This window comes from Schistocerca cancellata, chromosome 8 (assembly GCF_023864275.1).
Source record: "Schistocerca cancellata isolate TAMUIC-IGC-003103 chromosome 8, iqSchCanc2.1, whole genome shotgun sequence".
NCBI lineage: Eukaryota > Metazoa > Arthropoda > Insecta > Orthoptera > Acrididae > Schistocerca > Schistocerca cancellata.
In genome coordinates this window covers 210843809-210868778 of record NC_064633.1, presented here as the reverse complement: position 1 = coordinate 210868778, position 24970 = coordinate 210843809, and the positions used below count along the sequence as shown (strand labels likewise).

Here is a 24970-nt window from a genome sequence, read left to right as displayed (position 1 = left end):
TTTCCTTTCTGTACCGAAAAACCTTCAACGAACTTCCTTTCTGGTCGAAAATGCGAGTTCTTCGCCTCAAGACCACATGATTCCTACAGTTGCAGAATCGAAATATTATCCAGACGTTTACAGACTGTTGTAAATAGCGAAGAATGATATATTATTGATAACTAAATTCTCTGTTATGTCTGTCTGTTACTTTTATGGAAATTATGGAAAAACTCTAGGAACTTAAGCACTAACCCAATATTTGCACTATCCCATTCAAATGATTTTCTAATTCAATACATTAACTAATTATTCCATTATATATTATTGTTTAATTGATCATTCAACGATAAATAATTATTTCTGTGAAGCTCATTATCCTCATACCTTGAGTCCAATACCGTTCACCTTGTTTGTATACTAAAAAATATAATGAAATGTGTCCTTGATTACTTTACACTGGCGTTCATTCATTCTAACACTCTGGCCATGTCAGCTGTTGACTATACACTTCAGAGGTCATTACCACTGCCAGGCTGTCTAGGCTCTTTAAATGCCTCGCTGACACCACAGCATGTCTGACTCTTGCCTCTCACAGATTAACTCCCTATGCTTAGTCTATACAAACAAAGAACTAAAACACACGTTATCTCAAAATTCTTAAAACTATTGTTTCTGTTAATACACTTTCACTCTTACTGTGTAACTACATGCAGTGAATTGTGCGACATATTCGGGTATTTTAAGAAGACTTCATATGTTTGTTTACTAGAGAGATATTCTGGTCAGTAGCTCACTTTCAAATATGTCAGAGCTGGAAGTCTTCCCCTTGACTACCAAAGTATGTTTAACATCGAACTACACTGTATATATCTCTTATTACTTTGGACATAAGATATGCCACTTCTACTATGTAGGAATGTGTATCCTGTTCACCATATTTGGCCCTTCAAAAATTCGTGTGCCTATAGCACATACCGAAACTGGAGGCTTTTGTTATTGAATTTCTCCTAAATGTTGAGGAACAGTATCCATTTCACACATAATTTTGGATTGTGCAGTAATTTCTTACATCTGTTTGTAGACTGGCAGGGAGGGGGAAGTAACTGGAGATGTGACACCTTCACTGCATTCTCCTTTGTGTTCTAGAATAATCTCACCTTAAACCTGTAAATTTTGTTTTCAGAATGTAATACCTACTCTCAAGTGTGAAAGAATTGCAGAGCTGCAGATGGTGCTGCTTCAAAAATAGTATGACTAGAACCAGGAAAGAGAGGAAAAATTTAATCAATTAAAAAAGAGAATAAAGCTCAAAATTAGGATTAGAAACGAAAAAATTTTAAAAATGATTTCAGAATAAATGTATATTGTTTCATATACCTTTTTTATTTTATTTTCACTTAATTTACGACTGTATGGTTTGTATGGAAACGTGCATGTGATGTGGATTATCAAATAAAATACAATCACTCTCATCAACTCGCCAAAAATCGGAGTTCTAAACTGTTCACAAGTTCGACATCAGCTTGGAGCACCCACTTGCTACTGCATGAAAAGATTTACTCACACATTACACACCACAAACACTTCAAGGGACCCTTGTAAATGTGGTTGCACAAGTTTGGCTACATTTCGTCGCAACATACCAAATGTTTCACATATGTTTTTAATATAAATACAGGTAGGATTTCCTATGCAAAACTCATATACACATTCACAATTTTTTATTTGAAGTTTCATAAATTCGAGTTCACTAGTGTGTCCAACAATATCGTAGAAACATCCGAAGTCACAGTTCACAAGAAATTAATTTCAGAGCCTAACCAAGATTTTTAAGATCTTGGAGGTCACTGAATAAGCCACAAAGAATTGTGTGAGTTACCTTGAAAAAACGGTAAAATTCCACACTACCTCAAACTATAAATTCTACTAAAATTTTTTATTTGGGGCAATCTGGTGCCTCCAAATTCTTAATAAATGTAAACATGGCAACTTTTTACTTGTAATTAAGTGTGATTTGAAAATGATGTGAAATACATATGTTACAAATGTGCTTGACAATGACACTTAGTGTAAATTAGCTAACTGCATGAGTAAATAAACATTGCATTACAGCCTACTACAGACCGTATTTACAATTATTATAAATTCCACATCAGTTACACACTGAAACCTTCTATGTGCAACTTGTATCACATGCAATCCCAAAAAAATAAGTCCATCAAATACTGAAAAATTTCTATGTGCAAAATTAGGAGCCCTGAATAACTCACACATGCTAACTATTGGCCACTTCACCGCTCATCTGATAACACTTTCTCGAAAGACAGAACATCACAGCCTGACCACCTTCAATGGTGTCCAAACATAGACTCCCATCAGGGGTGAGCAAAAAGTCACGTATCTGTTATAAATCACAGTGATTGGGAAGTCACAGATATCACAATAACAACTTCACAGAATCTGGCTACGATTTCAGTCACAATTAAGAGTCACAAGTAGCCTTTAACATTCAGTGCTGTGCGCCATCTGTTGGCCGAATTTCGTACTTCTTCCTGTAAACCTTGTGTCTAGTTGCGATTTCAGTGACAAGTCGCAAGTAGAAGTCGCAAGTAGCAACTAAAAAGCGCAGTTAACATTAGGTGCCATATGCCATTTGTTGTCCTACATCTGTACTGCTCTAAGAAACTTGTGTCTCAAGATATGGGTGTATTACACATTTATGGTTGAGGAAATGAACCAAGAAGGTAATTCGCTCTGAGAAAAATTTTATGCCTGGTTGAGAACTGGCGCAGCCAAGGAATGTGAAGGTTGAATAAAGATTGTGCAAATAGACAGACCTACAGTGTAGGTTGCAAGTTTCGTGGCATATTTAAACACATTCTTCGTCATAAAAACTAAGACCGCAGGGTAATTTCAAAAACATATAATGGCTAAGGCTCTGATGAGTATCTTGATGCGTGCTACACACATATATCGTATATAAATTACTAAAAGTGCTATCTGGTGTCTACTATGTAACTTTTCCCAAACATTTAAAAACTGTATTCACGAGATGGATATTTTTTCTGACAGAACAATATGGGGTTAAACTTTCGTCCATATTTTTAACTATTGCATTAATACCATTCCCAATATTAACTTGTAATTGTAAGATCAGTGTTTTCCACTGTTTCCACTTGCACATCATCAACCTTAAAACATGCAATCTTCCAACCAAACCTAGACCTTGGGCTAATTCAATTAATCATTGCACCAACACTCACTTTGCGGAATTATATTATCAAGTATAGCACTTTTATGCTGCGAGTTCTTCAGTAGTTGTTTTGAATCTCCATGATTATCTCTTTTAGATGTAGATAGGCTCAAAGAGCAGCCAGTAATCGAAATGGGAACTGCTTCTGGATAATCATGAGTATTATTAAACTTATATACTGCTAGTAAGTACTAGCAATATAATTTACACAATACAACTGCTAATATTTTTGGTAATGAAAGCAGTTGAGTTGGGGAGGGGGGGGGGGGGGAGACGCTTCGCACTTTGTGTAAACGATGCCCCTATGTTCTTTCACAAACTTAGAAACTAACCTTACTTCTGGAAAAGAAGTTGTAAAGACACTGCGGCAACTTTTCCAGTCATCCTGTCACTGATACTTTGAATTATTCCCATATCAAGTGATTGACAATGTGGTTCAGATACTTGTGAACGTAACAATGTGGTTAGAATCTGTATTCTAAACATGAACTCCTATGGTACTGTGTGGTAATTTGTGTTATGATTCTCAACTTCACACTATCAATATTTTCACACTTGCTCCATTAATATAAAACTAAAGTCAAAGGAAGAACATAGGTAGAACATACTTAATACTGGCTGTTTTACTGAGATGAAATTTTGTCTGTGGGAAAGTGTATCTTTCGTATATCATGTAACAAACGAGGAAGACTCGTTAGAAATACTAATAATACCATTTCAGGTAATTTTATGTCAGTTGGATTTCTGGAACATTACATTAGGCTCTCATAAATAATCGCCTATACAGGCGAGAACATATTTCTCGGTTGCATTGACACAGTTCGCTTCTTGCTTGTGACTAATTACAGTGTAACACTTGTGGTGATAAATCGCAGAAATGGCGTAAAAGGCAGAAATCGCACCAGTCACAGAAATCGCATAAGTCGCAGAAATCGTAGGAGTAGCAAAAATGGCAAAAGTTGCAGAAATAGTGGAGAGTTACAAGTTGTAAATTTGTTAACTGTAACAAATCACAGTTAAGAATCGCAGTTACTGAAAAGAAACATTCACAGAAATCGCTCATGTAGGAAAATCGCGGCTTAGCCCATACCTGACTCCCATCCATTTAATGCCACTGTTCACCCAGGAAACCTTGGTCAGGCACCACTGAAGTCAGTTAAATTACTGAAATCGCTGAAATTCTAAATTTTAACCTTTTATACACATATAATACATTGAATCACACGGAAATTTTCTCAGGAATAGCATGCTGTTGTCAGTTTTCTTTTCATTGCCATAGTTTATGTAAAAACAGTTGTTTCTATGATTTTCCTCTGTTTCTGGATTTTTAAGTGTAAATATTAACAAAGAATTTAAATTACACATTGAATAATTTCCTACATATCTTAAGTCTACAGTACTGCCACTACCCCTAATGTTTCCTTATTTATTTAGTAAGAACAGGTGTTTTTCATTGCAAAAATCAACTTTTCGGCCTCTCATGTGAACATTTCAGTAAACCTACTATCACAGTCTCTTACAGTTCCACAGGATGTATTCATAGACTCCTCATTTGTAATAAGCACAGTATTTCCACTGAGACATATGGCTCAATATTTATTAATTTTGGGGCAAGGTTTAATTATGCACTGGGCACAAAAAGCGGCCATGAGAAACGAGCAGCCACTGTGCTGCCCAATGAACAGGTTTTCCCAGTCACGTAGTCAGCTTGCCAACCGGTGGAAGTCAAGAAACAATCCCATCTGTGGAGCATAGTGTGGAACTGGCCCTCCACATGCTTCTGTCAAGCTGATATCAGCTGTCAACACGAATATAACCCTGTCTTAACTGCCACCTGTGCATTGCTTGTTTGTGATTTAATACAGTGCCTCTTCCCTTTAGAATAGGCTGTCGTGTTACAAATTACAACAGAGAACAGATATATTTAACAAAACGGTCTCTTGTCCATGTTGTTCATTGACATACCCATCCTTTTATAATCCTCCTGACTGTTCCCTTATCAATGCAAATGAAGTCTGCAAAGGAAGAAACAAATCACCTGAGTCAGAGTATCTGAATGTCCGTAGTAGATGGGTCATTGTTGGAAAGAAAAGAATTATGTGAGTCAAACTGTGTGACAATTCAAGAGAAATTTCAAAACGTAGCTTGTCGGTCAATTCTCCCACGTGTAACGATCATGTAGCTCATTAAATTACGATTTCTGTGAGCTGGATGAAAAGCACCAGTGCTCTTGTAACATACAAGTAACTATGACTTTTCGATAAATGAGGATGTGCTTGTGTTGGTAATACTAACAACTGAGAAACACAACAGCTATATTCTATAGTTGAGAAAGCATTGTCTTTTTTCCTTTTTTAAATAATGAAAGAAAAAGTGCTGACTTTCCTGTTAATGTTATTGATTTAAAATTAGCTTTGGTAAGCACAAATATGTCACTTGTTTATGATAATAATGCTAGGTGGGAGACAATTTTGTCACTATGAGGTGTTAATGGATCTGTGGTCCTAATATTTTCACTAAAAGATTGCAAATTGTTGTCCCAATGAACGATATTTTTTGCTATGGATGTAATGTGGCTGAGTGAACTCTGGAGATCAGTGTTGTATCAAATATTATATTACATGAAAAATCTTAACGTTTTCATCGAAAGGTACGTTTACACAGAGTTCGCAACATTGTTCACAACACTGTTTGCAACATTGTTCATGGCTAGTAATGGACTACCAATGTTCGCAAGAAGTTGGCAACATGTTCGCAACACAAAATCAGTGTTCCATGGCTGCGTCGGTAATGGTCTACTACCACAAAATTCCGCTGAGCAGCGCTAGTGTTTGTTCTGAATGAGTGTTTTCGTGTTTGTTTTGCTGTCAGTGTAGTGGTGCATATATTTTATTTTCCTTCGATTTGATTGAAATGGAGTGATCAAGATATAAAATTTTCCGGTTGATATCGCTTTATGAGACAGAGGAGTTGTGACGAAGCAAGCTCGGATATTTCTAATTCCCCTCTTGTTTTGCCATCTGCCTCCTTAAATTCGTTTTCTTACTTTTAATTATTTACCATTAGCAAACGTGAATATAATCTGCATTTTCATAAAAGAGAAAGATTGGTCCTCATTTTTAAGCAATATAACACCAGATCTAATTTTTTGTTTAGTTCTATGCATTTAACTGATTTTCTAATTTATTTTGACTATTCCTAGTAAGTATCTTTTTTTATAGGCTAAAATCAGTGATTGTTTCGTAACTTAAATTCTATTGTTGACAAATATAAATTCCGTAATAATTGGAAACATTTGGAAGATGAAATGCTAGTATTCTTAAACTATACTCCTGGAAATTGAAATAAGAACACCGTGAATTCATTGTCCCAGGAAGGGGAAACTTTATTAACACATTCCTGGGGTCAGATACATCACATGATCACACTGACAGAACCACAGGCACATAGACACAGGCAACAGAGCATGCACAATGTCGGCACTAGTACAGTGTATATCCACCTTTCGCAGCAATGCAGGCTGCTATTCTCCCATGGAGACGATCGTAGAGATGCTGGATGTAGTCCTGTGGAACGGCTTGTCATGCCATTTCCACCTGGCGCCTCAGTTGGACCAGCGTTCGTGCTGGACGTGCAGACCGCGTGAGACGACGCTTCATCCAGTCCCAAACATGCTCAATGGGGGACAGATCCGGAGATCTTGCTGGCCAGGGTAGTTGACTTACACCTTCTAGAGCACGTTGGGTGGCATGGGATACATGCGGACGTGCATTGCCCTGTTGGAACAGCAAGTTCCCTTGCCGATCTAGGAATGGTAGAACGATGGGTTCGATGACGGTTTGGATGTACCGTGCACTATTCAGTGTCCCCTCGACGATCACCAGTGGTGTACGGCCAGTGTAGGAGATCGCTCCCCACACCATGATGCCGGGTGTTGGCCCTGTGCCTCGGTCGTATGCAGTCCTGATTGTGGCGCTCACCTGCACGGCGCCAAACACGCATACGACCATCATTGGCACCAAGGCAGAAGCGACTCTCATCGCTGAAGACGACACGTCTCCATTCGTCCCTCCATTCACGCCTGTCGCGACACCACTGGAGGCGGGCTGCACGATGCTGGGGCGTGAGCGGAAGACGGCCTAACGGTGTGCGGGACCGTAGCCCAGCTTCATGGAGACGGTTGCGAATGGTCCTCGCCGATACCCCAGGAGCAACAGTGTCCCTAATTTGCTGGGAAGTGGCGGTGCGGTCCCCTACGGCACTGCGTAGGATCCTACGGTCTTGGCGTGCATCCGTGCGTCGCTGCGGTCCGGTCCCAGGTCGACGGGCACGTGCACCTTCCGCCGACCACTGGCGACAACATCGATGTACTGTGGAGACCTCACGCCCCACGTGTTGAGCAATTCGGCGGTACGCCCACCCGGCCTCCCGCATGCCCACTATACGCCCTCGCTCAAAGTCCGTCAACTGCACATACGGTTCACGTCCACGCTGTCGCGGCATGCTACCAGTGTTAAAGACTGCGATGGAGCTCCGTATGCCACGGCAAACTGGCTGACACTGACGGCGGCGGTGCACAAATGCTGCGCAGCTAGCGCCATTCGACGGCCAACACCGCGGTTCCTGGTGTGTCCGCTGTGCCGTGCGTGTGATCATTGCTTGTACAGCCCTCTCGCAGTGTCCGGAGCAAGTATGGTGGGTCTGACACACCGGTGTCAATGTGTTCTTTTTTCCATTTCCAGGAGTGTATTTATTTGGCTCTGGTCAGAAACATCAGCCCATCATTAATCCTAAGGTAATTAACAGTTTGTCAAAAGTATTGTTTACATAGCCATATATGTCAATTTCATCATTTAAACAAATAATTCATCTTAACCCCTGTAGTAGAAGACACTGTTCAAAAGAACCAATTTTTCTATGTAGTCATCTTATTTAATGAGTTAAGTTTTAGTTGTAATTTCTGTAAATTAAACTTTGAACAATGTGTAGTTTCAGCACCTATTATTATGATGATATATAAGGCCCCGATTTTAGTCACGAGACAGTCTGCGGCCGAGTTTCAGACGAGTAACCTGTGCTGGATAGGACAACAACGATGGTTCAGTTTAACTGTGAAATAAGTGTTAAACAATTATGCCATGTGTAAAAACAGTGACAGTGTCTGCTCCATACGTTCCTGATTATTCTTCAAGAACTATGGACTTTGTGGTTATGTTTTTACTGCTCATAGATGTTCAGCAGTAAACTACTGTAGCAATATGTGGAGATTCGCCTGCAAACTATTAATAAGGCTTATCGAAAGTTAAACAATAGTGCACTGGCCATATAACTTTGTATTATTGGGGTGTTGTGACCAGTGAAATTAATGTACTGTGACACACAATTGTGCACCTGTTGGCTACATAATTTACGGTAGTCAGTGTCAGTATCCACAACCCACATTTTTCAGCCAGTTTAGCAATGCAGTACGTTGACATCGTGAAAAACAATCAACAAACGAAGAATTTGAAATAGAAGGAAACGCCACAGAGTGCCTGTGGAACGAACATTGTGAGGGTTACAAAAATGCTAAAATCAAACATGATCCATTACAAAAAGCTGCTGTGGTGCTTGGACAAAAAAAATTAAACCTCTCTTGTCTCAGTACCAACAAGAGAAAAGAAAAGTAGAGGACAGTAAAAAATCTGGAAGTGGTACCGACACATTTTATGAAACGAAGTGGTTTGGATGTAAATACCTACGTTTCCTGGATGATACCCAGGAACCACAGGAGGCCTGGGGCACAACTGAAGAGGTAAACAAGGCTATGCTTGCATATGTTATTTTTATTCTCTTGTAAAATAATTTTAACTATAATTATTTTGCCATGGAATAGCTCCTTTTGGGCTCACAAAGCAGTTAGCAAGTTTATCGCGAATTTCCTTGAATTTCTGAGAAGTTCTCTGTGGTATATTTGGGAGAGCAGCAATAAAGGATGCTTTAGCATCTCGTCTCCATGCCCCTGGGATGACTTCACCTGTTTGTGGACAAAAAGGATAGAAACTTCCTGGTCGGCTGTAATAACTTCTTGACTCCGAATTTCTTCTTAAGAAATTGTGCAGACACGCTGCTGTGATTGTGATGGTTTGTGCCTTCTGTGGTTGTAATAGCATTGCTTTGTGGAAGACACAAAACACTGAGGCCATAATGCCAAATGTGTTTTCCACACTCACCCATACCCTTGACAATCTGTAGTTATAGATTCTCTTTTCAGACTCTCTTGTGCCTACCTGGATACGGCTTCATGATGTTTTCCTGTAATTGAAAAAGTGTCATCTGCTGTGAATACATATGGTAGTGGCTTCGTTTCAGGTAAACAATCGTGAGGTGGCAAACACAGTTTGTCTTTGTGAATTAGTTCACTTATGGAGGCATTCTTGAAAACACCTCCATCAGAAATCCTTCCTTGGCAGCCAACGTCAGCATATAAAAAGTTGTAGTTGGCGTCAACTACAGCAAGCCACACAATGCTAAACGATCCTTTATAGCTATAAAACTCGCTCCCAATAGCTACAGGGCACTGTAGAACAATGTGCTTCCTATCAATTGCTCCCACACAGTGACGGAAGTGGAGTGCCTGGTGGAACACACTTTCTTTTGAAAGCCATTTGCCTTCAGTAGCTGGCATCTGAAACAAATAAATTTGATTTCAGGTTTCGCAAGAGCTACTTCAACATGCAGCAGCTGAAACAGAGGTACCTGCAGAGAAAGATGAAGAGGACAGCACGCCACCTCCAAAAAAAAGCGTCAAGAGGGGGATGGGGGTGGAAGAAGCTACCCCATACTTAATTCAGTAGAAATGTTGCATAATATTATCCAGCAGCAACATCAAAGCAGACAGCAGCAGGACTCGGCAACAGACTTCAGAAACTTTGTTGTCACTAAGTTAAAAGAGCTTCCGCCCTATGAAAGGGCTATGGCTACAAAACGAATAAGTGATGGGCTGTACAAGGAAGAACTGAATGGTCAGACGAAGCAGCAGCATACAGCAACAACCATAGGTGCAGCAGGATCATCAGCTTCAACTTCAACTGAAGATTCAGCAGTCACATTTATTGGCAGCATAACTGATTTGGATTCTGAAGAAATATCTTCATGGAATAATGCTAATATGTAAATAATAATATAAAAATAAATGTCTGATCAATTAAATACGTCGCAACCTGGCAAGAACAGTGACACAACTTAAAAATGCAATATTTCAGAAAATACTTTTAAAGAATTATACGAAACATATAGTGAAATAGTGTAAGCTTCTTCTACATCTCAAGTAAGTATTTAACGGCAGTATATTCTTCTATATTCTATATAAAAGTAATACTGTAATTGTATCCATATTCTTCAGTGACATAAACTCAATACTGCCACTTTCGCCTTGTGTCACTTCTCTTGCTGGGTTATGTGTTTCAATGTTGTTAACATAACTGAGTTACCTTTACATAATCCTCCAACCAAAGCTTCACAGACTTGCAGAACTATTTGAGATATGACTGGCTTTGAAATGTGGAATAAATATGCTAGGCTGTGATAGGTGTCTCCTGATGACAGAAAACGAAGAATAACAGCAATTCTTTGCTTCCCAGGGATTCTTTTCTGAAATGTGTGTCTTTTTCTTAAACATCTGGTCTATAATATTCAACAACACTTCAAAATTTGGCGGCGACATCCCAGTGAAGTTACGAAAGACAGAACTGTCTTCCAATTCAGCTCACAGAGCATGCTGTTCTCACCATCTTCTGTAGTATGTTTTGGTCCACCAACTACAACTACGTCGTTTTCTTTGTCTGTTCATTTCGTTAAGTATGATTAATCAGCACCAAATGTCATTAATTCTTCCTTTTCACTTGACTTAGTGTATCTCTTGATGTGAATACACAAAGTAAAATGTTCTCTGTCAGTTCACCGTAGTGAATACATACGTAGAAATGTTAGTCGCTAGTGTAAACAGGAATGCGAACAACGAACAATGTTGCCAACATGTTGAGGGAACAGGTTTCATACAAAGTTGTGAACAAAAACATGTTCTGCACTCAGTGTAAACACGCCTCAAGACTGAAAAAGTGTTACTTAATACAAATAGCGCCCCAGACAGGTTTGTTTTCAATCTGTCTATTTTGACACTGTCTGTTAAATAAAAAGAAGGAGTTCTTTCTAACACTGCAGCAGTTGTAACACATGTAAGATAAACAAGAGTATTTTGACACGAATTATCATTTTTTCCGCTTAGTTATACATATAAAACGACAGTATTTCATTCACGAAATAAGGATATCATATGCATATTATCACAAATAAACAGCATTTGTTAGGAAACACAGGAATAGTCTCACTTGTCAGTCACGTACTCAAGTTTCTCACTTATGTGATAAATGTAAATGTCTTGTGACTAGGGCCCCCCGTCTGATAGACCGTTCGCCGGGTGCCAGTCTTTCCATTTGACGCCACTTCGGCGACATCCACGTCGTTGTGGATGAAATAATGATGATTAGGACAACACAACACCCAGTCCCTGAGCGGAGAAAATCTCCGACCTAGCCGGGAATCGAACCCGTGCCCTTAGGATTGACATTCCGTCGCGCTGACCATTCAGCTACCGGGGACGGACACTTATGAGATCATAAAGGCGAAGTACTGTTTCCTTTGACAGACGAGATCGAGACATAAATTAGGAATCATCATATACTTCAAAATACCGTAATTGGGGCGACGTCTCATTTTCTTCTCCTTTCTTATTCTGTCAAACAGTTATCCCAAAATCTCGTCACCACTCTCTGGTTCCATAGCTATTCCTGTTATCGTCTAATATTATTCTCCAGATGAAGCAGGCCCGAAATCGACCGATAAGTTATCCCGAGTTAGATGTTATTCCCTGTAGGTCCCAACGCGTTCCCTGTGCAATTCCGAGAATACAATTTAATCGGCTGCTAACCGGAGTCTGTACAAGCGGCCCTAGATTGACTGACGATGTTAACAGACAACGACACCGCTCACTTCACCAACATAAACGTCAAAAAACTTTCTCCCCGAGAAACTTTGATCTTGAGGATTCGGTCATGACCAGTCTGTGTGAATGCTGTCATTTTAAATGTATTGTGGGATGTTTTCGTTCGGTTGTCCTGTTCCTTACTATCATAGCGAAATATGGATCCATCAAGTTTGAATCGACTTTCTATGTGAATCTATCTTTATTCTTATGGATGGCATCATCTTTGAAATACTGGCCCGATACTTCTTCCGTTCAAAGCATTTCTTTGGAAGCAGCTCGGAAAAGAGTGCGTTTGGTGTGGTTAGGTTTACCACGTGTTAAGTAATATTTTGCAAAAATGGGTCGTATGCACGCGCCTGGGTTAGTTGAAATGTTGCTTTGTTTATTTTGTAGCCGCATTAACGTTAAGTTCTTTAGTAGAAGTTGCTTTATCTCATTGGATATTCCCTTATACGTATATTGGCTGCAACGTGGTAACCATGTTTATTGTAACAATTCTATTGCAGTAAGGGTATATCCCAGTCAGCATTACCATACAGAAGAAGTGTCCCCAACTGGTTGAAATTGAAGGATGAAGACGTTAGGGAGCAAATCAGCAAATTGGCCCGCAAGGGTCTTACTCCTTCTCAAATAGGTAAGCAGAAGATGCCACGGCTACTGTACTGTACGTTTTAATATCTTAAGAGAAAGTAGTGTCTTTGTAGTGTGAATAAGATGCTAAATGTTTGAACTGTGGAACGAGGTAGCTGGAAAGTATGAATTGTTTGGGGTATATAATAGTTAATACGGTTTTTGCGCTGATCCAGTAGGGTACTTTTCACCACTTTCGTTTGTCCCAAATGTTACATAGTGCCTTACTTTGCACCACTTAGTATAAGGAAGGATTTTTGTGCCAATGTTATTTTCTTTGCATTCTATTATGTTACCACAGAAGAGTATAGTAAATTAACGTAAGTGAATGTTTGGGAATGAAATGTAAATATTAATTAAAAGTATTAGTAGAACTGTGTGCAAGTGGAGCAAGAAACATCAGCTAAAGTCGTTTCGTCAGCAAAGGACAGTCCAGTGTTTCATTATGGGCACTTGTCAATGACAATGCCAGGAAAAAATTTGACATGTACAATTCATCGCCATCAGCCAGTCATGGTACAAATGTCTTTTGCTCTGAAGTTTGAGGGCTTTGTATTCATTCTTACCTTCATGTTTACCTGGCTGGCTTCCCTCAGTCTTTCTTGTTTTCACATATTATGTAACTTTTTGTAGGCTGCTTATAGTTTGCTGTTACTGTAAAGTCATGACAGTTTGGATATGATAAATAAGACTGTTTTTACTGTAGTATAGATGTATGGGCTCACACTTGTCAAGTTGTATTATGGTTTTCTCATGATTTTAAAATGGCTTTGTTTGGCCCATCTGTCCAGCTGAGAATATTTACTTAAGGACGTGTGTTCAGATGTTGTGCATAGCATCTCATGTATGTGGCATAGCTGTTGTCAAAAAGCAACTCTCTTGAAAATAGTGAGTGTTATGTTCTTAAGGATACTGAGGTAATCTACTGTGTGTTCACATATGCTGTTATTAAAACTGGTAGTGAAGAAAGGCGGCTCGATCCCCTTGCATTGGGATAGCGCACCACAATAAATTTATAAGGATACCAGTGTAGATCCCTTTTAATAGTGTTTCAACATGATCTCATAATTCGCACTTGAACAAACAGTATTGAGATTTCTTCAGACTTTGTTCCATGCTTTCATTCGCTCATTGGTTTGTAGTGTTTAAACAACTGCTTTTGGATAGTTAGGGTTTTTATTTGCTACAGTGCTTTTTTACACTATTTTGCCACTAAGCTTTGCATTACAGGCTTTTCTGAAAGGTGTAGTGTAACACTTCTAACTTTAGACTCTTCTGGAAACAGGTCTGTACATGTTTTGTACAAATTATGCTTTGTATGATGATCGACAATGAATGCCCACTGTTTTATTGAGTGCCTTTCTATGTTGCATTCAACTGCTCGTTGAACACATCTGCCCTTTCCTCAAATTTATGATAAAATGAAGTACTCAGGAGACACAGGAGATATGCATGTACACGTGTGAGAAAAACACTGGTGTATTGAAATCATAGTTTCTGACATTTTCTGTGATGGACACCTCTGTTCCTGAACATAGATCATTTAGATGCCAGTCTTATAAATATTTTCTAGGCCAGTTTTGTTTTACTCACTCTGTATTAGAAAATTGAAAAGTCTCAACAGTGTATTGCTGCTTATTATGTTGGTATATTAATATGAGTTAGCATGTATTGTTTTTCAATACATTTTTGAACTAAGTCCTTTGCCACAGCATCCTCCCCCACTCCTACCCTGCTGTTCCTCCCTGCCCCACACCCCTTTCTTTTCCCCACTATGCCCATTCTAACGAGGTTGCTACTTGCCCCAGTGCGACACCCACAAATGATTCTCTCTCTCTCTCTCTCTCTCTCTCTCTCTCTCTCTCTCTCTCTCTCTCTCTCTCTCTCTCTCATACTGTGTGTGTGTGTGTGCTTTTGATAGTTTTTTAAAAGAATTAGGGTTACTTTCAAATGTGGCTGTCTGCTGGTCAATGCCTCCATGTGATGGTAGTAATCTGTTGTCGTTAATGTTATTCCAACCCAGGTTTTTCATTTTTATATACAATATGTTGTGCATAACCTATGAAAAATGTAAGACGTATCCACTACATAAATTTTACCCATGTTCTCTTCAATAGAAAAGAAAGGAATTTAGGAGACAGGATCCACGTGACACGGCACTGTGGCTCGGTGGTAAAGTCATTGACTATGAATCCAAAAGTTTCATATTTGACCCCCAGTTAGTACTACGAGTCTTGTCACATACCATTTCCTTTACCTTTGGCAATGTTTGTTGATGTGAAAAATGTGGAGTTGCACTGTAGATTCAGAATCCATGGTAAACTGTGTCCTTACTTTAACAGGCTTGAGTGAGTATAAGGGATGGAGGAAGGTAAGTGTACCACCTCCAGCAAAACTGTGGCTAGTAAAGAACTGTGTTGTTCAAACCAACTTTCTGGTTGATGATAGTTGCACTTTTACAGAGCAGTTATGGAACTAAGGATATCAACCCTCCCTTCCTGGTGTGTCCCTGAATAACCTGGAACTGCTTCAGTCAGTGACTTCACTAGTCAGTATTTTTGATACTTCACAGATACAGACTGAAGTAGCAAAACACACAAAGACTAAATGAACAATAATATGTATAAGCTTTGGTGCTACTACGGTTAAAACAAAAAAGTGTAGTCTATTTTATTCGTAAGTGCTGCCATGTTAGAATGCCTTGTTGCAAAGAATGAGTGGCTGCATTACATTTAACTATCTGGACTTGTGATGTGGGATTAATATGTCTTTGAATTACCAACTGTGGGCTTATGTTTTGATATCTACACTGTTTATTATTTTAACTGTTATTCCTGACGTGTATTCTCACATCACTGATGTCAATTTAACAATTAAAGGAGGTTCCTTCTACAATCTTGTATTTAATATAGTTGTTGAAAAGTGCTGCTACCCAAAGGAACACTTAATAAAAAACATAAAGCATGGTTTCATGATATTGTGGCTGTTATAATCTTTTTCTCTGTTGCTCATGAATTCTTTTTGATGTTGGGCACTGGATAAGACAATGTTGGATGCTGGATAAGACCGTATATGTAGGGTATATTTTCCATTACTTCTGCAAAATCAGTATGAACCAGATAAGTGGGTGAGGGGCTGTCATATTTGTGGGTGGACGGACTTGAATCCTTGGAAGCTGACTCAGGGTTACAACTAGCCTCAATTCTGTTCAGAGCACTTTCCACCATTCAGATTTTAGTTTCAAAATGATAATTTGTACTAATCTCATAACTTTTACACAATTATGTTACGTAATGTTAAAATCTTTTGTGTGTACTGAATTGTTCGTTACATACAATATATTGACATTTATCTTTGTATTTGCAATTTTCAGGTGTGATTCTCAGGGATTCACATGGTGTTGCACAAGTGAGATTTGTGTCACAAAACAAAATCTTGCGCATTATGAAAGCTATGTCCTTGGCTCCAGATCTACCAGAGGACCTGTATTACCTTATTAAGAAAGCTGTAGCAATCAGAAAGCATTTGGAAAGAAACAGGTTAGATAACCTAATTGCATGACTTTTCATGACTTGTTTGTTGCGTTTGGTTCCAAGGATTATGAACTTCATTGTTTCGTCTGTACCATCTTGGCTATAAGCATATATTGTGGTTGAGATAATTAGCCCACAAGCTCACATTTGTCGTGTTGCCCCTTCTTATTGCACGTCGTGTTTCTGATGCTTGCGGTTGTCCAAAACATTCATTGTTGTGTAGGGAAGAGGGGGAGTGGGGTCATGTGCTCACAAGCTTTGGAGGGGGGGGGTCTATTGCATGCCACATGATCTAATAGAGATGTATAGTCATGTATGAGAGATTTTGAAATGGCGTTATCACTAACCATGCTTGTCATCACTAACAATATGGCTTCTGTTTGATTTTTGTGGTAATTTGTGACATGAAGTAGTATTATATCATCTTGTTTGAAATGGTAATCCACTGAATATGAAACAGACTACATATACTTGATTGAAGGTGGTGTGTGTGTTTGTTTTTTTTTTTTGGCGGGGAGAGGGGTGGTGAATGTAATGTTAAGTTCTTTCAAATCCACATAGATATTTGGTAAAACACGGGTAAATTACTTTTTAAAGAGAATGATTGTTGGTGTTTTCTATACTTTCAGTATACACAGTGCAAGAATTTTGCAATTCAGCTTCAGTAAAATGTCTTCAGGAAAAGCCATTTGTTTTTTAGTGCCAAAAACCTGTACAAGTGTACTCTGTGCAAGCCCCGTGTGATGCATGGTGAAGGGTACCACATAGCACTACTGTAGTAAGACAGTATAAGATAATCCTTGACAACTTGCAGCAGTGATGCCATCTTTCAAAGCGAAGTGCAAACAGGTGCAGGAGAAAGCAACAGAGGCATTGTCATAGGGGCATTGACAAGATAATATTACGTGACAGGTTGAGGTAGACACATAAAACAGCAGTCGTCAGAGATCAATTTGCACCGACTCTACCATAGTCATTTCCTTTCCTATTTCACTCTGTGTGAGGGGAGAAACAACTGTCATGTTCATTACACAAAACATGCATTGGCGGCAGTAGAATCAATCTGCAGTCAGCCGCAATGCCGTTTCTCTAAATTTCTTCAATATTGTCTCATGAAATGAGCGTCATCTTTTCTCCAGGGATACACATTGGCGTTACTAAGCATTTCATTAATAAATGCATGCTGATCGAATGTACAGGCAACAAACTGAGCAGCATGCCTCTGAATTGCTTTGATGCCTTCACTTAATCTTGCCTGGTGGGGACCTCAAACACTCTAGCAATACTCAAGAATGGGCCACATTAGCATTCTGTATGCTGTCTCCTTCATATGTGAGCTACACTTTCTCAGAATTCCCCCCACAAAATGAAGTTGTGCATTCACCTTCCCAACGGTCAATCGGACGTGCTCATTCCAGATCATATCACTTTGGAACATTACACTTAGATATTTAATTGATATCACTGTCAAGTAGTACATTACTAATGCTGTGTTCAGACGTTACAGGATTGCTTTTCCTACTTATCGGCATTAGATTAAATTTTCATACATGTAGAGCAAGCTGCCATTCACCGCACCAACTAGAATTTGTCTAAATCACCTTTTATACTCCTATAATCACTCAAGGATGTCATCTTTGCATATACCACAGTGTCCTCTTCAAATAGCCATAAATTGCGCTGTTCAGATTGTTTACTTGATAAAATTGTCACTTGTAGGATGAAATAAGTTGATAGCAGTAGGAATTGTATTTGATTTAGTACATCATACTTTACTCCTGCACGAATTGAAAAACACTACTGCGTGGCTTTTACCTCGCATTAATGTTTATAATAGACATAGCCTGTTATACAACTGACGGAAGTTGACAGCCTTGTGTACGCACACCCACTAACTTCTTACATTATGACCTGTTAATATGCAGAGCTCATGGCTCTGTTTTTTCATGAGTTGGTCTAATCATCAGTTTAAGAAGTGATAGTCAAAACCAAATCTCCTGTTTTTTGTGGTGCAGTGAAGGCATTTTGGTTCTGCTAGATGTGTTGTATATGTTCTTTGTGAAAGGATAATTCTGTCAGTGATTGGTTCCTGTACATTCATTACTGTTGGACATAAAATGTTTGTCGTCATGTATAACACATTCACCTCTGACCAATACTAGCATCACGACATATGCCATAAACAACCTAATTTCTTACTACTACTGCACCTTTGCATTTTTTATATTTGTGTTTAGAGCTACAGAGCAAAACTAAAAACCAATATGAAGTCTCAAGGCGGTCATTCCATGCTAACTTATGTAGCCTTCTCAACTTAGGGCCCTAACTTTTCAGAGATTACAGTGGAACTTAGATTTTACCACGTTCTCTAATATTTTGTTTTTCACGGTTGTACACCATAAATTTGTAGACCCTGTGTAAAACTAATAAGGGCAGTGCTAAAAATTCCATGTTTTTTCAATTCTTCCTAGTAAAGTTTACTCAGTTCTGCATTCGTACTCAGTGTCTCGCTTGACTTCGTCCTGTTTCCTTTCTATTGACATTTCATGTGACTGAGTAAGTTAAAAGTGGCACAAAAGACAGACGGTTCACACTGTGGGTGATGGCGAAGTTAGGGAATATTTAAGGCTGTTGGAGAGGGGAAAATCGGACATAATACAACTTTCTGCAGTAACTGACGTAATTGTGATGTGGTGTTGTTGTTCAGGAATGAGGCTGTCGATTTGTTGATCGCTACAACATCAAGTTGATGTCTAAGGATGTGTTAGTGACAGGAGAATTTCAGTTGTAGCAGGAACTCTTTAACAGAATATGTTTGTGTTATGCTATCTGTTTCATTGTTCATCCTCTAACCAGACAGAAATGTGCAGAACATACTGTAGTACTATCTTAACAACCTTAAGTGGAAAAGACATACAGTGAGTTGTGAACTTATAACTTCTGAATTCAGCTAACTGTGATGTTGTCCATTGTGCTACATCTTACTCCTCTAAAATTTGTATTGAGTATTAGTTACCATAAAATCTCTTAAGTCTTACATTATTGATTCTTTATTACCTGACGTTTAATAAGAGTGACATATTTGTAATAGTGCATTTTCAATGCACTGTTACTTCGAAACAACATACTGTGCACATATGTCACACACTATGAAGGAAATGGGGAATCAAAAAGAACACAGTTCACACAGGGATTGTTCACAAGCACTTGAAAAAGTCGGTAGTTGAAAGCCCATCACTACTGCAAAAATTAATGTAAAGCCACGTCCACTCTGTCACTGGAAACTTTAATTCCTGCAGTGTTTCACATCTGTTCCCGACTGAGTTTCTTGTCTCTGTTTCTGTCCACACTGGCAGCAAACATTTCTCAGTGTATTTGTATCGTCTGCAATGTTGTTTCTTGTACTCTCATATTGTCTGTCACGTCTTGTCTACGAAACTGTTATATGTGCTGCTGCATTAATCATGCTAGAAGGTTCATGCAAACAAAATGACACGCCAATGTCATTCATTCTTTTTTTATTTATTTATTGTGACTTGTTACCTAAAGGCCATCAGCATATCCTAGTGTTATAGTTTTACAGAAGAATGTTACGTGTATCAGAGAATTTCATAATTGGTTTTAAAAGTATGATATTATTTTGATGTGATGTGTTCGAATAATAGTTGATAATGGTTGAGAAAATCAAATTAGTAGTCGTATGAAATCAGTTTGTTGATTTGTATACAGGTGTCATCTTTGGTGAGCCAAAACATACTATTGAACAACTGTTGGAAACTTGCTTCATATGGGAACTGAATATAGAAGACGGCTCTAGTTTCTGTAATTTCACTTGGATATCATGTAACAATTTTGATTATCTGGCAAATACGGTATCACAATTTCTTTTAAAAAATATAGAAATTTAGGAAAATAATTATAATCAGACATGCTGCTGTTAGTCTGATTTTTGTCAATGGGAGATTCATTCCAGAGCTTTGAGTATTTCACAATTTGAAGCAAGCTGCAGCAAATGACCTCATTTTCTTTTGTACGCAGTTCTCGGTGCACTACAAAATTTAGCATGATTTCTGCTGAGCATCTACTTTTATTGCTGTTCTTGTATTGCTTGCTTCGTATATTCCATAAGCAGCCATCAGCCTGGTACAACGATAACAACTTGACAGCCTGCTGCTTTTACCATTGCATGTTATTATCAGAAAAACTTGATACCGCAAAACGAAACACCTAACCAACTCTATACAACAGATGACACAATGCAAAATATAAACGTACACATCTGCTGTGCATCTGGCCTGAAAAATTTTCCTATGGTCCGTACGGACACTGGTACGAATAGATCTTTCCATGTTTTGAAAGATGTTTCCAAATGGTGTCCACGTCAAGTAGCTGGAAACACACATCAAGCTTAGTGTGTACATGGCTTGAAGACAAGTCAGCCCAATTAAACTGCCATTGACTACAGAAGGAAAACACATCTGCACTTGTTAGATTCCGACGCCTTTCACTTTATTTCAGTTTTCGACTTAACTCACCCTGTTCGTCAGTTACTGCTTTTATTTTGGGTGAACACAAAGGAAAGATGACTCAAAAATGTGTTTTTATGTATAATTTGCGCTCGAAGCATGTTGATCAGTGACTTTTAAGAACTAATGAAATTAATTACCATAAATTATTGTACAAACATCTTATTATACATTTAATTCCTTCACTTGTACAGATTCAATACAGTGTATTGGTGAGGATTATGATTTTTAATCATATATGCCAATTACATGTGTTTTTGCTCATATTTTGGGATTGTAACATTTTCCTTGATTCTGCATTTTCTCAGTTTTGTGGTTTTTAAGTCTGGATCCCAAGAAAATGTAAAATAAGGGTTTCACTGTGTATAGCACTTGCCAGTGATCTCATTAGGAAACTTGGTGTGTGTAGTCACTAAGTGTAGTAACCAATTGACAAATTGCAGAAATAAAGGTTGGATAGTCTGGTTATCACAACTACTGAAAATTGAAAAAGGGGAAGTTAAACTTTTAGTCAATGAAAAGATATGTTCCATCATGTTTTACAAGTTACTTTGAGAGTCTGCTTCGGAAACGGTTGGAATGGAGTTATATTGTTGTAATGTTCTTTAATCTATTGGCAATATGTTTGGTGTGCTTGCCAACCTAGAGAATCTTCGTTATCATCCACAGATTCTTAAGCTCCGTGCATGTTTCACACTGCATGAATGTCAGTATAGCAGAGTCTTTGAGTCCTACAATTTGTAAGTTGGTGAGTTGATGCAGCAAGTTTCATTTTGGGACTACTTTTAACAACCACGTGAATGTTGGTCAACAAGGATCAATTTGGAATGTTGCATGGCATATTGTGACCTCCCTCGTGTGAAATGTATTACCTCAAGTACATCTACATCCATACTCCGCAAGCCACCTGACGGTGTGTGGCGGAGGGTACCTTGAGTACCTCTATCGGTTCTTCCTTCAATTCCAGTCTTGTATTGTTCGTGGAAAGAAGGATTGTCGGTATGCCTCTGTGTGGGCTCTAATCTCTCTGATTTTATCCTCATGGTCTCTTCGCGAGATATACGTAGGAGGGAGCAATGTACTGTTTGACTCTTCGGTGAAGGTATGTTCTCGAAACTGACAAAAGCCCGTACCGAGCTACTGAGCGTCTCTCCTGCAGAGTCTTCCACTGTAGTTTATCTATCATCTCCGTAACGCATTCACGATTACTAAATGATCCTGTAACGAAGCGCGCTGCTCTCCATTGGATCTTCTCTATGTCTTGTATCAACCCTATCTGGTACGGATCCCACACTGCTGAGCAGTATTCAAGCAGTGGGCGAACAAGCGTACTGTACCCTACTTCCTTTGTTTTCGGATTGCATTTCCTTAGGATTCTTCCAATGAATCTCAGTCTAGCATCTGCTTTACCGACGATCAACATTATATGATCATTCCATTTTAAATCACTACTAATGCGTACTCCCAGATAATTTATGGTATTAACTGCTTCCAGTTGCTGACCTGCTATTTTGTAGCTAAATGATAAAGGATCTATCTTTCTGTGTATTCGCAGCACATTACAGTTGTCTACATTGAGATTCAATTGCCAATTGCCATTCCCTGCACCATGTGTCAATTCGCTGCAGATCCTCCTGCATTTCAGTACAATTTTCCATTGTTACAACCTCTCGATACACCACAGCATCATCTGCAAAAAGCCTCAGTGAACTTCAGATGTCATCCACAAGGTCATTTATGTATATTGTGAATAGCAACGGTCCTATGACACTCTCCTGTGGCACACCTGAAATCACTCTTACTTCGGAAGACTTCTCTCCATTGAGAATAACATGCTGCGTCCTGTTATCTAGGAACTCCTCAATCCAATCACACAATTGGTCTGATAGTCCATATGCTCTTACTTTGTTCATTAAACGACTGTGGGGAACTGTATCGAACGCCTTGCAGAAGTCAAGAAACACGGCATCTACCTGTGAACCCGTGTCTATGGCCCTCTGAGTCTCGTGGACGAATAGCGCGAGCTGGGTTTCACATGACAGTCTTTTTCGAAACCCATGCTAATTCCTACAGAGTAGATTTCTTGTCTCCGGAAAAGTCATTATACTCGAACATAATACGTGTTCCAAAATTCTACAACTGATCGACGTTAGAGATATAGGTCTATAGTTCTGCACATCTGTTCGACGTCCCTTCTTGAAAACGGGGATGACCTGTGCCCTTTTCCAATCCTTTGGAACGCTACGCTCTTCTAGAGACCTACGGTACACCGCTGCAAGAAGGGGGGCAAGTTCCTTCGCGTACTCTGTGTAAAATTGAACTGGTATCCCATCAGGTCCAGAGGCCTTTCCTCTTTTGAGCGATTTTAATTGTTTCTCTATCCCTCTGTCGTCTATTTCGATATCTACCATTTTGTCATCTGTGCGACAATCTAGAGAAGGAACTACAGTGCAATCTTCCTCTGTGAAACAACTTTGGAAAAAGACATTTAGTATTTCGGCCTTTAGTCTGTCATCCTGTTACTAAGAAGTATGATTCAGCTCCATCATTGTGAGGAATACTGTAGAATAAAGGTAGCAGTTCATAATGCAGAAGCCCGAGATTTTCTTCCCATTTTAACAACATCTATGTCTCAACTTGGAGGTTTGGAAATTTTTTTAATTGTTTCAGATAATTTCAGCATGCAAAAATATACTGTGTGAGAAGGCTCAAGAAATCAACCTAGAGATAAGTTTCAATGCAGTGAGTGGTTGGCTGGTTTGTTTTAATAAGTGGCGTACATAAACACCCCTCACACCAAAATTTAGGTAGTGAGGGTGAGTGTGGGCTAGAACTTGCCTCCTTGTGTAGCAAAAATACTATACAACCACTGATCCCAGGAATTGCAGTGAATACAAAACTTGGCTGTCATATAGTTTAGTCCTGGTAAAAACATACACTGTTTGGGGGGGAGGGGGTGGGGGGTTCATTGTGATTCAGAGGAAAAGCACCTTGTGGTACCATTTTATGTCAGTAATGAGGGGGGTGAATGGTCACTACAGTACACACGACTTAAATAGGAATTCATGGCTGATAGAAATTTTCTTGCCAGCATCAGCCAGATGGGGCCACTACTTCTGTCAGTGCACTAAGCTGCCGGAGGAGACAAGAAACTCTTTTAGATTTAAGAATATTTACATAGTTGCATTGAAAGTTTATTATTGAGGTGTCTGATACTAGTTGTAATGGACTTAGTCACGTTAGAAACATTTTAGTTTGTGGCACGAGTTTGTGATAGAGTAATTACCACGTGTAAAAGACTAAAATTCGGCTAATGGATCACCTGTTTAAGACTAAGTCTCAGGTTCCCCAGATGTTCAGTAAGAGAAAATTTTAGGTTACTACGATCCAATTAGAGTAGCTGTAACCATAAACTTGGATGAAAACATTTTTGCTTGTAATTTTTTATGGTAGCTATGTGGAAACTATAATCACGAATTTGCTCTAGCAAATAATTAATCAGTAATGTGAATAGCTCCTTTGTCATAACTCAAACATATTCCAGGCTATTACCTTGGTTGGAATATTTATTTTGTGTAAGTAGATATGAAATTTATGTAAATTTCCTGAAATTTAATTTAATATTTTCACGTTTCACAGGAAGGACAAGGATTCAAAGTTCCGCCTGATTCTTGTGGAGTCAAGAATCCACCGGCTTGCTCGGTACTACAAGAAGAAGACTATTCTTCCACCAAACTGGAAATACGAATCGAGCACAGCATCTGCTCTTGTTGCATAAGAAAATGTATCAATAAATAATAAATTTATTATGAAAACTGAATTGACATGTTATTCCAAACAATTTCCAATACTGAAATTTGTCAGTTTAGGATGTGTTCCACTTGATTACATAAGCAGTTTTAAAAGTGGTTAATGTCAAAATGAAAGTTAGTTGTATGCTATATGAACTGATTAAACTTAATTTGACTTACTTGTCATTGAAAAGTCCATGTATTTATCAAATTCTATGCCAAAAAAACTT

General features: G+C 38.8%; 1 protein-coding gene across 1 annotated transcript; it reads left to right on the top strand.

Annotated features, from left to right (window-relative positions):
* The first annotated feature begins 12462 nt into the window (after nucleotides 1-12462).
* LOC126094577 (40S ribosomal protein S13) lies at nucleotides 12463-24769 on the top strand. Its single transcript, XM_049909044.1, has 4 exons — nucleotides 12463-12620; nucleotides 12767-12894; nucleotides 16264-16429; nucleotides 24589-24769. The coding sequence occupies exons 1-4, from the start codon at nucleotides 12598-12600 to the stop codon at nucleotides 24725-24727; spliced, it is 456 nt and encodes a 151-aa protein (XP_049765001.1). The 5' UTR covers nucleotides 12463-12597; the 3' UTR covers nucleotides 24728-24769.
* Nucleotides 24770-24970: the final 201 nt, after the last annotated feature.